The sequence below is a fragment of the Odontesthes bonariensis genome, chromosome 14 (genome assembly GCF_027942865.1).
Source record: "Odontesthes bonariensis isolate fOdoBon6 chromosome 14, fOdoBon6.hap1, whole genome shotgun sequence".
NCBI lineage: Eukaryota > Metazoa > Chordata > Actinopteri > Atheriniformes > Atherinopsidae > Odontesthes > Odontesthes bonariensis.
The window spans coordinates 29271911-29288074 of NC_134519.1; the positions used below are offsets into that span (position 1 = coordinate 29271911).

General features: G+C 42.4%; 1 protein-coding gene across 2 annotated transcripts; it reads right to left on the reverse strand.

The window, feature by feature from the left end:
* Positions 1–1592: 1592 nt before the first annotated feature.
* On the reverse strand, positions 1593–16048 carry LOC142399319 (phospholipid phosphatase 3-like). 2 transcript variants are annotated; one of them, XM_075483924.1, is made up of 6 exons: positions 15652–16048; positions 9118–9275; positions 5688–5968; positions 5515–5572; positions 5237–5413; positions 1593–3403 (listed from the first exon to the last, which is right to left on the reverse strand). In XM_075483924.1, exons 1-6 carry the CDS (start codon positions 15797–15799, stop codon positions 3275–3277), a joined length of 951 nt encoding a protein of 316 aa, XP_075340039.1. In that variant the 5' UTR covers positions 15800–16048; the 3' UTR covers positions 1593–3274. The 2 variants fall into 2 exon arrangements, with proteins under 2 accessions (XP_075340039.1, XP_075340040.1); XM_075483925.1 differs by lacking the exon at positions 9118–9275 and adding an exon at positions 10888–11042 and having other exon boundaries at positions 15652–16047.
* Positions 16049–16164: the final 116 nt, after the last annotated feature.

The window sequence follows — 16164 nt, forward strand, 5'->3', positions numbered from 1 at the left end:
TGCAGCACTTTTTTGTTAATTTGTCTCTGGTTTTAAAACTTCGATGTATTTCAAAGCTTCAAACAAGTCATCTCTATAAATCAAAGTGCTGAATATGTTTGTATTTGCCTTTTTGTCTTCAAGAGCCATTGTGCTAAAAATGGCCCAATGGCCATTATACAAGATAAACATGAAGCAGTTCAATGATTGTACAATTTAATGCGGTCAAACAGCACCTCTACAGTTATTTTCAACATCAAATTTTGTTGGACACCGCTTTACAATGGTGCAAAAACACTACAGAAACTCTTTCTAACTGTGTTTTCAATGCCCGGTCCTCAGGGCCCTAAGCCCTACGTGTATTCTGTGTCCTTGTTGCGAACATGCCTGACTGAAAAAGAACTGCAGCAGGTTGGTGAATAACAACTGATTTCAATCAGATATGCACAACCAGGGTAGCAAAATGGGCATTTAAATGCAATCGTATGCCATAACAGCTCATGGCGTTAAGGTTACTGTGATATATGAACTGGACTCTCATCAATAGCGTGCTAAGCCACACTTCTATTTGGCCAGTTAAAAACTGTCAATCAGAAGTAATTTTGCCTGGGTAAGAAAGCACTAAAGCTGCAAAGGTACCTTACTCATGGTGCAAGCAGTCACCGCCCACACATGAAGGACTGTCCAATCATTTCATAGCTTTAATTTAAAAAAAAAAAAAAGCCAAAAAACATAAATAACTCAAAAACTAAAAGTTCTGCGAACACAAATACACATCTCATGAAGGAACAAAAATTTTGTGATATTTGAATGGCTGAAATAGTGTAAAGCATGTAGGAGCAGTTAAATGACGAAATGATAAAAATGATAAATATAAAGAAATACAGTTACACATTACACGGCATTCACACCATCACCAACGTGTAGGCTCTGCACTGACTGGCAACCATCACCAGCAACGGAGCCAGACAATGGATATAAAAAAGAAAAAAAAAAAAGGAAGAAAAGATCTACTGGAGGGCACACGCTCTGTGGGGTGCAGCCTTGAGCCCAATTAAGATACAGGAAACTGTAATTTAGTAGGAGCCATAACACACTGCAGCCGGGATATTGTTGCCCTGGACGTAGTCACATAAACAAAACATATTTTGCAGCTTATTGAACTAATCAGCTCTAATCTCCTTCTGGGCATCGTGCCTGATCTGCAGCAGAATCAGGCAGCTTAGGACAGCATGTGAACACACTTTGAGCAGCATGATACGACCTGTGGATGGACAGTTCACATTTAATAGAGACAAAGCGACATAAGAGGATAACACAGGGTAGCAGAGGCATATTATACAGCTGCTAAGCATTTTCACATGTGAATTTATTTTGCCACTCTGGCAGAGTTTCTGTGGAGCCCATATTATTCCAGAGGGCCATTGGGGAGAGGGGTTAAAGCCTGGAATGTACACCATTTCCCCACAGGAAACAGTGCATGGAAGTCTACCACTGCCCCACGCCCAAATCTCTCCATCACACGCAAAGTTGGCCCACCTTCTGTAATCCTATACAAAAATCTGAAATCATTTAGGAGCACAAAGAATAAAACAGAAGCCGCAGAACCCTCACACTTTTGATCTTTTGTGTTTTTATTTAAGACATTTTTTTTTAAAAATCTTTGATACGTCTTACAGGTTCATAATACAAAAATTTCACATTACAAAAACACGGAAAGGAACTTTTTCGTTATAAAAAGTACAGAAGCAGTCAGAGCTTTGAGAGCTTTGTTATTTAAAAAAAAAAAGTCAATATTCACAAGTTGTTTACTTCACTGGATGACATTTGCCTCTTCAAGAGGCACGTTTTACATTTACACAGGTCTCATAGTGGGTGATTCTGCGAAACACGTACGTAACAGAAACACACAGACACACACACACACACACACGGCACAGACACACACAACACAAGGCAGCTTGCTGAATTCTCTCTATCTGTACGAGTAACAAGAAAACATTTAAAAGTCTCAGTTATCTACAGCTGAGTTATGAAATGTTCAGGCAGTGGTTTAAAATGTTTCTTTCAAAAAAAAAAAAAAAGCCTTACTTCGAATAAAACGACACCAACATATCAGAGTCATATCGTCATAAAGCAGCTTCGTAGTCGGCCCAATTATGTAATATCACCAGACTTTGAGTTACTGAGCATCTTATTTAACGAGTGTGTGAAACTGCACTGTAGAATAGATCAGCCATTTTGGTTTTACAGGTAACTAATCGGTGTGATTAGTAAGGATGGCGTGCTGTTTCTTTACCATTTCCACAGTGTTCCTGTTTAGAGTTCTGCAGGAGCAGGTGCTTCTTCTCTGGTTGCACAGAGGCACACTTGTTGGCTATAAACACTAAAATACATGGACTTAACATTAAGACACCCTGGCACATTAAAACACAAACACACACATTGGCACTCTGACATAACACTTGTGAGCACCTGTCTGGCATACGTAGCAGACAGTTGTTTCATTAAATGGCTCAGTGGGGGCTCATCCTTGCCAGCAGAAAGAGGCCCGCGTCCAAAAAACACAGCCCGTAACTGTACTTTCCACCGACGGTAACCTATGTGCACCTTCTAAAGAACACTAAATTATGCAGATCGTAAAAAGCTTACTTACAAAGCTCTCGAAAAGCCTTGACGGGTCATTCAAGTGGTGACAAACAACACTGAGTTGAACTAAAATAGTGCTATAAAATTGCATGTACAATGTCTGTAATACAACCTAACTAAAACAACATCCTTCCCGGAATTCAGGAATTTGTTTTCGTGTCTTGATTCGTTGACGTGAGTCACACAGTGAGTGGAACATGGGAACATGGGAGGAGCTCCCGCGCCGCACGCAGCCGAGGGAGAAAAACGCACAAAAAGCCTCACACACTTTCGCTCGCAGCTGCCGTCACTACGTTTTGCTTGATCTATGACTTGTCCCGGGAAAAGCCTGGAACGATGGAGAATCTCCAGTAATCTTCAAAGCAGGAGAGAGGGAGAAAAAAAAGAGGGTCGTCTCTCCTTTCCACATTCAAATGTCTGGTGAGACTGAGGAAAAAAAGCTGAAAATTTCCGCCGAGAAGGCACATTTCGGCCGGACTGCTTTCCCCCGCAGCTGCTTCTCCTCCTCTAAGATCATCGAGATTCCTCTGCATTTTCCAGATTGTTTTGAGTTTACTTCATCCAGTAATGACTAGTGGCTGTGATTTAAAAAAAAAAAAAGGGAAAGAAAAAAAGGCACAGGTCAGTGTTTTGTGCAGTCAGTTCTCTATGCCATGATGAGATGATTGCTCCGCTCTCTGATGTCTGCCGCAGGAACGAGATCTCGCTTCACTGTTGGTGGACACGGGGAGGAACGTCGTCCTTTGGGCTTGAACAAGTCGGACACAAAGAAAACCTACAGAGAGAGAGAGAAGAGTCTCTTTTAAGTTTTGAAGCAAAACTGTGAAACTAACAACAGACTAACTTGCCGGATAGCAGAAAAGCAATCATGATCATTTTGAACATTGGTTGGGAAAATCATTGTTGAGTATCTCAAACATTCTTCCTGATAACTATCACTAATATATAATGAAACATCTAAAATGTAACCTGACTATAGCATATAGCAAATGTTTTGTTTTTAATCCCCCATGAAGCTAACGCTGTGCAGAATCAGTCAAATGTTCATAATCGCAGTTTTACAATTGTAAGCGGTGGCTAACAAAATGATAAGTTTGAGACGTTCTCCGTGTGAAACCATCGAAATGTTCTGGAAATGTTCTGATGTAATATTGCTGCTTCACAGACTGTTAGGAGATGGGCTCCACAGGAAGTGAGAGCGCTCTGAGGGCAGGTGCTAAGCTAAGCGGTAGCTGGGTAACGTTTACCTTTTGTACCGTTCAATAAAGCTGTCAGTAAGCAAGGGGCGATGCTTCGTTCAGCACAACATATGAGCTGCCATGCAGAAAGACTGTGACAAAGAGAAGTTCTCACTGTTCTTAGGTCAAATATTTGTGATTAAAAATGTGATTAATTTCAATTAATTAATTATAAAGCCTCTAATTAATTAGATTCTTTTTTTAAAATCGAGTCCCGACCCTGATTTTAATATAAATAGATATTTTGTGATGCTACACAAAGTAGGCATAATGAAAAGCTTTGCCACAAAGAGCTTCGTTAAAACTCTGAGTTGCATGGGCTTTGAAGGAGTATCTTCTCAGCTACAAGATGGCCGACTTGGATCCAGACAGGGTTTGTTATTCATTCACATGTGACGGTACAACATGACAAACAGTGAAACATACTTGGACAGATCCGGACTGGAAGCAGGCCAGTCAGGCACACACTCTGTGTATCTCAGTGGTTTCTGTCTTTGACTTTTAACACAGTTCAACTTCCCCTGGGTCCCTGAATCTTTTCACAGTATCACGTTGTTTAGATGTTACAGGTTTTTGGTGATTAGAACTAAAGTTATTGATGAGATTGATATTAAGTAGTGAGCCACCACTCATCTTTGCTTTTAAAGACTATTCTTTTAGTAGATGATTTTTTTATACCCAATCCTGACACCAGTCACCAATTCACTTGCTAATTGTACAATCTTCACAATCTTTCAGAAGGATGGTCCTTGGGAAGTCTGTAGACTTGTTTCTGTAAAACTTCTTCTGTTTTTTATTGAATTTTACATTCATCCCCTTTGTTCTTGTGTCTGTTAAATAAAGGTTCAAACAAATGAACAAATGATAGACTTAAGGCTTTTGTAGCTTTTCTGGAAAGCACATGGTCTAAAAAAAAAATCATTTGGAAGAGAAATTTCTTATTTTGTGTCTATGCATAAAATCTGCACGGTAGCTTTTAATTTTTAATTTATCTGGACCGTTTGCTTGTTTTTAAATTAATTTAAAATATTTTATTTATTTCTCTTTATATTCTTTTATGTATTTTTAATGCGTCTTCCACTCCCTGCTGCAATGCTTTTATTTTATGTAAAGCACTTTGAATTGTTTTGTACATGAAATGTGCTATATAAATAAATTTGATTTGATATGATTTTTCTTTTCATACTCTAAAGTCCTCGATTTTCTTCTTTTTTTTTTTAAAGTACATTATTTTAAGATTCTTTAAAGGCCTGAAGAGTTGTTTATTTACAACTGTTTACTACTAACATGTCATCTTTAAGCCTGCTTTTTTTGCTCTCACAAAAACCATTTGAACAGAAAACTTGACATGAAACATGGTCAACACTCACAACGGAGTAGGCCACCAGGGCTCCCTGTATGAAACCGGCCAGGACATCGGTGGGGTGATGCTTGTGGTCGGAGACGCGAGACAAGCCAGTGTAGAAAGACATCATGACGAGGGTGAACTGGGTCAGCGGGCGCAGCAGACGAGCTCCGTGCCAAGTGAAACGGGACTGGAGGTAAAACTGGGGAAAAGGAACAGAGTTGTGGGTTGACATGGCAACGAATCCCCCGCAGAGCAGCAGAATGAATAGAAGCAGAAGTTCAGAACAGTTTAATGACTCACCACTAAGTACAGCATGGTGTACATGGAGAACGATGCATGTCCAGAGAAGAACGACTTCCTGCGAGCAGACAAAAAAATGAGCAAGTTTTCACAATCTTTAATGAAAACAAACACTTTTGCTAATACTGTGTCTCATCTATTTGCAACATTTTCAGATCCATCCATTGCCACACCTGGCCTCTTGAACTTTGCTGTCGAGCCCCTGACACTCGTAGCTGGTGATGTAGCCCAGAGAGCAGTTGATGGTGGAGAAGTCGGGTTTGCACACGTCAAGGAAGTGAGGCCGCATGCGTCCCACCGACACTTTGGCGATGTCGGTGAAGGACTGGCTGATGGCGCAGCCGAAGATGAACACTCCCACTTGCTTGTAGAGAGCAGAAATGTAGGGGTTCCCCACAAAAGACTTGGATCCCTCGTTCAGAAAGTGGATCCTGTAGCTCTCCCCGATAATGATCTGAAGGGAAGTAAAGGAAGGCGATGTGAGCAGCACGACTGGTAACACGCACTCGCACTATTCCCTTTTCCTCCTACTGGCAAATTCTCATCTCCTGTTTCAAAAGGTGTGAGTGCGAGAGAGCAAATAAAAATCTGTTATCATGACAGCTAAAACAGAATGCCTGCGCCGTTCCACGTTTGAGAGGAAACAGCAAGGCTATGATTGGCGGGTTGAAAACGCATATCAGAGCAGGAGGAGGAGGGGGGGGGGGGGGGGGGGGGGGGTAGCCGTGACTTAAAACGGCTGTTCAACCTCAAAAAACTTAGTAAACTGTGGAAGACTGAGAGGCAGAACGGGGGAGAGAAAAAGTGGCAGGACAGAAGGCGGGGAGTGACAGGAAGGGAGAGCAAAATAAAGAGTGTGAAAAAGAAAAGACAACAAGGAGGGAGCGAACGAGAGAAAGGCGAGAGGAGGAACGAGGAGTGGGGGAGGCGGCGCTGGTTCTAATCAACAGAAACGCTGAGCTAAGCAACGTGTCGGATTTTGGTGGCCAGGCTCCACCAGGCGCATGTCGGGGGCACGTTTGTTTTTCTCTGCGCTGGCTGCCAGAACTGAAAGAAGGGCTCCGATTTCACAAGGGATGTCTGGCTGTTTTCGTGTTAGTGTCTCGGTTTTGTCGGAAATTCTTTCGAGGGGCGCAGGAATAAGTCTCATTCTGGGAAACACTGAGTGGTGGGAGATCTCCTGAGGCAGATTTAAGCAGCTGATAGAGTGTGTCGATTCCACCATCCAGGCCTTTAGAGCCAACTCCTTATGACCCAGCTGTTTTCATGGGAAACAGAGAGCGAGAGGGGGAATTACACATCTGGATCCCCTTGTGTGAGAGACTGTGTGAATGAATAAATTAGTTTGTATTGTTGTAAATGTAGCTGTTATGATAAAACCTCAGCATAATGAGGGCAAGATGCTGATTTGTGGCTTATGTGAAAAGTCTTGTGTTTCAAAAGTTTTTCCTTTCCCCACATAAAGACTGCAAATGACATAGCCTGTTGTGTTTCTCAGGACTGCTTGGTGGGCAGCGAAGCTTTAAGGGACCCAACATTGTGGGTTTTTTATTTTTTTCTGGATCATGAAACACAAAGGTTAGCTCTGCTGGGGGAAGATGGATTCAAAAGTCATGTTGTGCCAGAATGAGATATCTGGCAAGTTCTGCTTTGTTTGGGGCTCTCACCACAATTCCACCCCACCAATTACAGTATTTAACCAGACAACCATTGCGTCAACCATAATTACACAGCCGGGCCTCCTTCTCACCATGAAAAACCCTCGTGGCTTCTATAGCCCGTGTAGTAGTCTGCTCCGGTGGAGACGCAACACAGGCCAAACGCTTGTGAACCGAGACGGGGTTGCACGGGGCACTGAATCTGTCCCCATTCAAAATAAACAACTTGCTCAATAATTACATTTATATGCCAATAAATGCCACATAACATGGAAAAGTTTGTAGGGAATAATTCATTTCGAAAACTTAAATTTCAATAGAATTCACTTAAGTGTATGTTTTTTTTTCATTACCCATTTCTTTAAATTTCCCCGTTTACTAAATGTCCCGAAATGTTTTATTTTGTTCTTAATTTTCATTCTACACTGTTTAATGTTTAATGAAATACTTGTATTTTTCTCTTCCTCTTTGCCCCCCTCCAGCTCTGACACAACTCAGTTGTTTATTTCAGAGTTAGAACAAAGGGGTGAACTGCTCACCCGACTGCTTTAAGGCCTTTTTTTGTATGATTTTTTCTATGACTGCAAGTTGAGCCACTGGTGAAGCCAGCAAGTTAAGCTAACTTCCGGTGTAAAAAGAAGACACAAATGAATAAGCTCGGCGAAATAAACACAGGGAGGAAAATGCAAAGAGGGGATGATATGGAAAAATAAATAAATAAATAAATAAGACAAACTACCGCTAAATAAATGGATAAAAACTGTTGAAAATAAAATCAGAGCAGAATTATTCATTTATTTATTCATGGGGGCATTAGTTTACGTGTTTATTTTGGATCTTGGCAGTTTCAGGCCTCCAGGTGAAAACTACACACACTTAAGCCTCAAAAGGTAGGAAGGTTTTTAGGTGAGGCTGCTGCTGAACATCGGGAACACACGTCACTAATCTGTGGTGGCTAATGTGCTGTTAAATGGCTACCTAAGTTGTTCAGAATGGTTTCTAAGAGTTGGGCGCTGAGCAATCGCCACAGTGTTAGTCGTGAGCTCCAATGCATTTAGGAGTGGACGTCACAGTTTCTGCGGTTTTCACGCTAACTTTAAGCAGTTGCTAAACTATTGAAATGACTTGCTAAGTGTTGAGTACCAATTACATGCTTCCCTTCAATTGAAACTAAATCTAAACTCAAACCCACAGATTTTTTACTGGCCCCTATAGATTACTTTTATAATATCGCTGCAACCATGATAATTAATCCAAAAATAAAACATTACTTCAGTTATCAACACTGAACATTTGGAGGCCCACTCCAGCCGTCCACCCAAGCATTTCTTAAGAGGAATTCATAAACTTATGCACATCATTTACATTATTTACATGCAAGCTTTTACCTCTTATGGTGGTAAAATGGAGAAAAATGACTTTGATTTACAGGATGTTGGAATGACTCCTTAATGGTTTTTCCCCCAGGAGACTGAGGAGACTCTAACAAAGTACTCAAAACCCTCACTTTACTGTAAGTGCCTTAATCAGCTGAGTTATGCCACCGAGGGAAAGCCCTGAATGGATGTTGTTGACTGGCTCTTATCTAGTATACGCTGATAGCAGCAACAGTGGCTGATAACACAGGTATGAAGATGAGTTGTTATCATTTAGGATAATCTGAATTTATACCCACAATGCCTCAGCTGTCAGATAAAGTTCTGTGATCGAGTGCAAAAAAAGCTATTATGCATTCGTTGAGGGAAACCTGGACAGTAGAAACGGATTTGACAGTTTAAAACATTAGAATCATACATTAAACACATAAAACTTGACGAACAGTAGTTTCAGGATGAGAAATCGTGTGATCATCATCTACTGCAGTCTAAGGTGCTGCTGGTGATGTGAAAGCTGCTGAAACAGGAAAAGTGACGATGACATAAGTGATTAGAATGAGGTGACTTACAGAGAGGATGGTGATTAGAATGCCAGCCGCGCTGAGCACACCATCGCTAATGGTGTCTCCGCTTTTTGCCGGGTACTTGATGGATTCATCATCGCAGTAAAACCCCCTACGGTAAGGCTGAACAGCGCTGGTCTCAATGACCAAGAAAGGCAGGCCGGCTAGTGTGAGGAAGCAGTGAGCGGCACAGAGAGAAGGAAGGGGAGGTGGGGTGGGGTGGGGGGTGAGGGAGAGAGATGGAGGTGCTAGGTTAATGACACGCAAATTACAGAGGTTGTGGGTACAAGCAAGAAGTGACAGGGGAACATCTGGAGCCTGCTCGGTTGGTTCTGCGGCTGCTATCTGTGACCAATGACTGCAGCTTTGTTCAGTGGAAACAGCCGCGGCATCTTTCTGGATCATATCAGTTTATTTACGAGGGAACAGAAGTTTATGTATGCTTTGCTTTCCTGCTGGCCATCTCCTCGAGAACATCATGTTGGGTTTTGACTGATCTTTATCTCTCCAGGGCAGCTTGGATTATCATTTCATGGCAGTGCAAGATAATTTAAGAATGCTAAATTGCGAGGGGTCGACGTGGGGCTCAGAAATAAGCTAATATTTATAATCGAAAGTCAAATAATCCCTAAAGCCCAATGGTTTTTAAGGCAGGAAATTCAGAAGGTCTAAGAAATCCACAAAATGAACCAAAGTAGGTTTGGTGTTTTAGACGGTAGTCACTTAATTCCTGACAGCTAAGATGTATTGAATTGTAGAATTTAACTGTGGAACGATTTGTTCCGAGATTTCCAGTTCAGGGTTTTTAGGGCTGGTCTAAAGTCAGTGAGGTTCTGACAAGCGGAGCAGATTTTTAAACTCGCACAAAGGCAGAATTCAGGCCTTAATGTTACAAATAGGTCCTCTCACATGCATTAGCCTCGAACTAGCTAACAGTGCCATTTAGCTTAGCTGGTTAACTGTGTACCTTTCACCAGAGAAACGCATCCCGTCTGAAAGCCATAATTTGCAGAGCTTTGGCTGTTTACTTAAACTGCAGAAGAATATTGAGACGAAGAAAAACTGTGATTCGTTTTGGGAAGAGTAAAACTGAATAAAAGCACCAAGGCAACACACCAGCTTAGAGAGCCAGATTAATGTTCAATGGACTGAAGGGCCAAGTTAACCATCTTGTAATGCAGTTGTTATGGACTGTTTTATAAAAATAAAAATGCTTCTCAGTTTAACAACGCCGATAACTTAGAAGGTAAACGAAATATTCAATAACGGCAGAGCGCATTTGTGATACCACATCTAAGCAGTTTGGTCGGTTAAAACGAACTCTACTCCTTTTGTTCCGTTCTTGTTTGGCTAAGCGGTGCACAACACGTTTTTCTGTGACGTACGAAACACAGAACGTGCTTACTTTACGCTTTTCTTTGACTTCAAAGACGCTATCGTTCAATTATTGGCAGGCACAGCCAACATTCTCGCCTATTTTTAGATGAGGAAATGACAGTTAATCAGTAATTAACAGTGTGAAATAAATGAAAACCAAAGGCTGCCTGGAGGAAGACAACTAAATCTAAGAGTTTATAACAATATATTGTGGGAAATGGTTGGCAGTGATGCGCAGCATACATGATTTACGGACAATAAAACAGTCTCCACTGACTGTGAATCAGAGCCCGTGGAAGCCATCTAATCTTTTGTGGCGTCGCAGGCTAGCCACTGATGAACTGAGCCCGCTCCAACATATGCTCCCCTGTTTTCTTGCTCTACCACACCAAAACTTACAGAGATCACGGGCACAGTGACGCCCACAGCTGTGAGCACGGCGGTGGACACTGTGCTGTTCTTATAGGGCAGTCGGATGCTGTTGTCATTGCAGAAGAATCCTCTCTGGTATGGCGGGAAGGGAGATTTGTGCAAAAACACGCCAACCAGCACCACTGTATGGTTTGACAGACACATGAGCGCAGGTGAGGTAACAGATCAGAAATACAAAAGAGAAAAAACGGAACACACACAAACCCATTTATAGCACAGAAAGTTACTCTTATCAGTTCTGCTTGCACCACTGTATCAGACAAAAGTGAAATCTCTAAGTTGAGTATGTGAAAGAGAACATCAAGTTCTCAAGTTATTGTTCACATGGTGGGCAGTGTCATGAAAAAACACACCATCAGTCCTCCTTCCTTTGCGGCCGAGGCTTTCAAGTGCACTTAAAAGGGCCATTTTTTAAGATGCCTCGGGGGTGTTTGTGTCCAATCAAGTTCTGTGTCTTTCACCACTTAAAGTGGCAAAAAGCATCTGACTTATCTCACGACAACAAACAGAGTGGGTGTAACTCAGAGGCCAGCCCAAAAATGACAGCTCATTTTCTTCGTATTTCCAAAGCCCCGGTGGAGGACTTTGATATTTGAGGGGTGAACGTGGCACCCAGGAGAGGCCTCAAGTCTCAGACGGATTTTTTTGGGGGAAAAAAACACTTTCAAAATCACTTCAAAGTGACGTTTAGCTTTGAAGTCGCTCTTTGAATAAATCTACGATCTGCCGATACAAAGAAAAACAAGCAGAATGGTCGTGGTGGCGGAGAGGGGGGGCAATTTCTCAAACCAAATGTCAACACATGCTTCAGTCGCTTAGTCCCTCAACCTCTAACACCCTCCAGACACACACACACACACATACACACACACACAGCTGGCCTGTGACTTTGAAGGTCCAGCTGGATTCGGCTCATGTTACAGACGGAGAGTTCTGGTGCTCTGGGATATCCAGAATGCCTGCCTTCCCTCGCATTCAGCAGGATCCACATTATTAACTTTCTTGCTTTCATTTGCTCTTCAAACAAATACCTGGACGGAGCGGCATTCCGCTCAGAAGCAAGGGCGAAGAAAAAGAAATATTAGGCTGGGACGGTCTTAACAGTTCTGCAACTGTAAAAATATACTTGACTTTACGGAGCTCGGGGTCCTGAACGTCTGATCCCCTTCAGCTTGGCTTATCTGTCCTGTAAACCAGAACACGACAGGCTGCAAAGACTGCTGATATGAAGCAGACGGGGGGGAAGAGCAAAGCACAGAGGGCTGAAAATGCTGAATGTGAAACACATTGGCCCAGAGCTCTGACCCCTGCAAACCGCCTTGAAACACATTCAAAATCTCACAAACAAACCACAAGGCCAGAGGCAGAGGCTGACACAGACAGAGAGGTGGCAAATGGATTGATGAAAAACAGCGTCCAGGGCTTCAGGGCAGCCAGAACGGGGTCAAGTGTTTGAAACAACTGATTGGAAATAAAGAAAGGGGAAAAAAAAAAAAAACAAGAGTCAAGATCTCTCTTCCAGGCATTCGGCTGAGTGTTTCTTCCCATCTTATTCCCCTGACCCCTTACGTCCGTCTAACAGTGCAGCATCAGCGGCGCCTTGGGATTTTCCCCTCCTACCCTTTTCCGTTCTTCCCGCTTGTAACATCGAAGGTGGGTGTGTGAGTGTGTGCGTGGGGATTGTTGCCATTATGCCAACAACAACACTGTGTGGGGGATGATTTTTTCTTTTTCACCAACTCAACGTCCAAGATGACAAAAAGAAACACAACAACAGGTGTCTTCCATTCGTTTTTGCCCCGAAGCAGTCTGCTTAATCAACCAAAAGAGTGGTGACTTTAAACAAGCAAACACTGCAAATGAAGAAGTATGACGATGGCGACGGTTTCTTTAGCACATCACTGAGTGCTTGTTATTACGTGTGGCGCGTCCGCGCAGCTGCAGTGTGTGGAAACTAGAACGAATGCGAAAGCCCGACGCTGAATTGAGAGCTCACTATATTCTGGAGGCATTCGCCAAAAACACCAAGTGTGACTGTAAAAACAAACATACGCACATTTTCCACTTGCAGGGATCTCTGACTGTCTGCTGCAGGGCTGCGTGTGCATGTCTGCTGGCAGTCGGGGGGGTGCACACACAGATGCAGTTGTTTTTAACACTCGGCAGCCGACACACTACATGCGTGTCTGTATGTCGGTTAGGCCCGCCGCAAAACTTAGTTCATAGTTGAAAAAAAAAAATGTAAGAGTTGCCCGTTTTGTTGAAACAGAAATCCCATCTTTGAGCTTTTCACAACTGATGAAAATAAGCAAACCCAAGTGTCCCCTTTTACTTTTTTTCTTTTCGTTTGACCAGCTGTGCGGTTCGAGACCACCGACACAGCACTTTATGAGTATTCTTTATACACTCTGATGTAGTACTTTGATAACGCTTCATCCCCGCTCCGAACTGTCTGTAGACCAATCGTTTCAGGGTTGGTTTCACGGGAAATATGTAAAGCGGGAACCGCGTGACTGGAAAGCAACTTTTAACAATGAACCAAACCGCAAAAGCGACCTGAAACTTTCAGTTTTACTTCGACTTACTTAGATTTTGAGATGGTTTCCGCTTACACTCGGGCTATTCCTCCATCACCGATAAATGAGTCATTACGGTACCGTGCAAAGTTTAGATCCACAATCATCAATTCTTTACATATTGCCAGGAAGACAGAAAACAGGTGTGGCAGTTTATTGAAATTCGACTAAATATAAACGGATATATGAATACATAAAAGGCAAAAACAGAGTTTGTACCATTCTAACGAGCGTTTGGTTTGACCATCTTTATTCTTCAACCTGTTTAGACGAGCCTGAGCTTTCTGTCATTTCTTTAAGCCGTCTTCAGGAATAGTTCTCCGGGCTTCTTGAAGGTCATTCCAAAGCTCTTTGGAATGACCTTTGAAAGTTGTCCGTTATGTGTAGACAAAGTTAATCTCTTGAGTTGGGTTCATTTGTTATGCTCTAATAATGAATAGGTCAGTGTAACCCTAAATAAACTATGAAAGACGCATTCTTCTAAAAGTGGTCAGAGTCAAAGACTTGAATCAGAAATGAGTGGAAAAAAAAAAAGCAGCCAAGTGTCCAAAGATAAAACTTTGAAAGACCTTCAGAAAGTCCAGAGAACTATTGCTCAAGACCAATTTAAAAAGATTAGAAGAAAGCCTGGCAGCTTGGAAGCAGAATATGAAGCAATGACGTTTGGCTCATTACAAAACACGATTAAAAGATTAACTAGAATGCATGATACCAACATGCTGTAAACTGAACCCGATCACCCCAGGAGGGATGGGGTCCGGTCAACGCTGAAACCGTGGCGTTCTCTACCGCGTTATCGTTGCCACCGACGGTCTACAGGGAGCACATCAAATGGAAAAACAAATGAGAGTGAGAGCAGGAGAATGACATCCCGCGATGCAGGCAGAGCTACATTTATTGTGTGAGAACGGAGACTTGAAGATTACTAGTCCTGGCCCACCATTTCCTCCTTGTGGTCGTTCCCTTTTCCAACACATCTTTAGCCAGAAAAACACTGCTGGTTTGTTGACAGGTTTCTCCGCGGGAAGTATGCAGAACAAATGATGGGGACTTGCCCTCAACAGAGATGAAAACTAGACCAAAACTAAATATAGCTTGTTAGAAATAGATCGTTTATTCTGCAAACCCCTTCGTGAAATTGTTAACAATAGCTGGATTTCCCCCATGAGGTTGCAGCAGGTTTACTTTAGAGTTGAATGCCGATGTGTTGCTTGTGATCCTGAGTTTATACAAAGGTTCCATACAGCAACACTTTGTAAATATGTGGTTAGAGGAGAAAAAAAAATAGAAATGTGAACAGAACGGAGGAGCATAAGCAAATTGCCAGAAGTCTGAACTCCAGCGGCTGGCCTCCTGCGGTTAAAAGATCAGTGTGAGAAATGTTTCACCCACAATTCTAACTTTAACTCGGTGTCTGCAGCTGCTGAACATCACAGGACCCCAAGCGATTAGCATGCACACACTCACTCAGGTCTGACCTTTTCACCACTTCCCTTAATTATGCCACACACACAAGTATATTATGCCAGATGTTCACATCAGAAGAATTCCTGCTCATGAGGAATGTGAGTCACTGTGGAAAATATAATGAGAAGTCAAAGCAGAGTCCATACAGCACAGGTGTGGTTGGGTACCCCGGAAATATAGCCTAACCCCCACCAGCACTTTAAATTAGTTTTACCTTTATCAGCCCATTTCTGCAAGAAAAACAAAGTTCAAAAAGCCGAGCTAATGGAATATTTGTAAAACACCAAGCTTAATAACTGAAAGTTAGACACATGAGCTGGTTGCCAAGATGTTGCTGCCTTAACACAGCTTCTGAACAGCTTTTGGCTTTAATTTAGGTGTTAAAGCATAACTAACAAAAAAAATACTCACTAATTTCTCAAAGCAGCCTTTATTCAACACGTTTTGTGAGAGAAACACTAATAAACACTAATAACTGTTCGGTGAAGAGAACATAATACCAACAGTATATCCCCGGCTAATATGATGCGTTTATGACGTCATGTAAACTCACTAAAACAATTAACAAGGAAAACCCCGTTAAACTCCTAAAACTAGCTTAAGAAGCATGTTAGAATGCAAAATAAGATGCTGAATAAATGCCCGCAGCTCATGACGCAAAGTGTGGGTACCTCGTGGGACCCCTTACCTAAGAACAAGCAGAACAGATCCACTCCGACCAACAACTTTCTCCTGCTGTGGTCTTTGCAGTTGTTGTTGTTGTTGTTGTTCAGCGAACTCCCGCCGTTCTTGCTCTCGGCTGCCATAGTCTTCTCATATATTAAACAGCGTTGCATTTAAAACGTTTTACGTGCCTCTGATAAAAAAAAGGAATACAACCTTACTTAGAGCCGGTTCAGTACTTGGTCTGCTCAGCACGTGTCTAACGGGTTTTTCTTTTTCTTCTTTTTTTTAATATGAATCCTACGGAGGACTCGTGCAAGTCTCGAGCCAACGGAGAAAAATCACCGCGCAGATAATGTGGGCACTTTCCCCGACTCTCAATAGACAAAGGTCGCTGCTTTCTGACCATCCTTTCTTCTCTTCCTTTGGGGTAAGTCCAGTCTTGTGACAGCCCCCGATAAAAGACACACCTCCGGCTCCTCCTCCTCCAATTAATGCCATATGGCTGTTTTACAGAGAGCCTTTCCCACACTGCCTT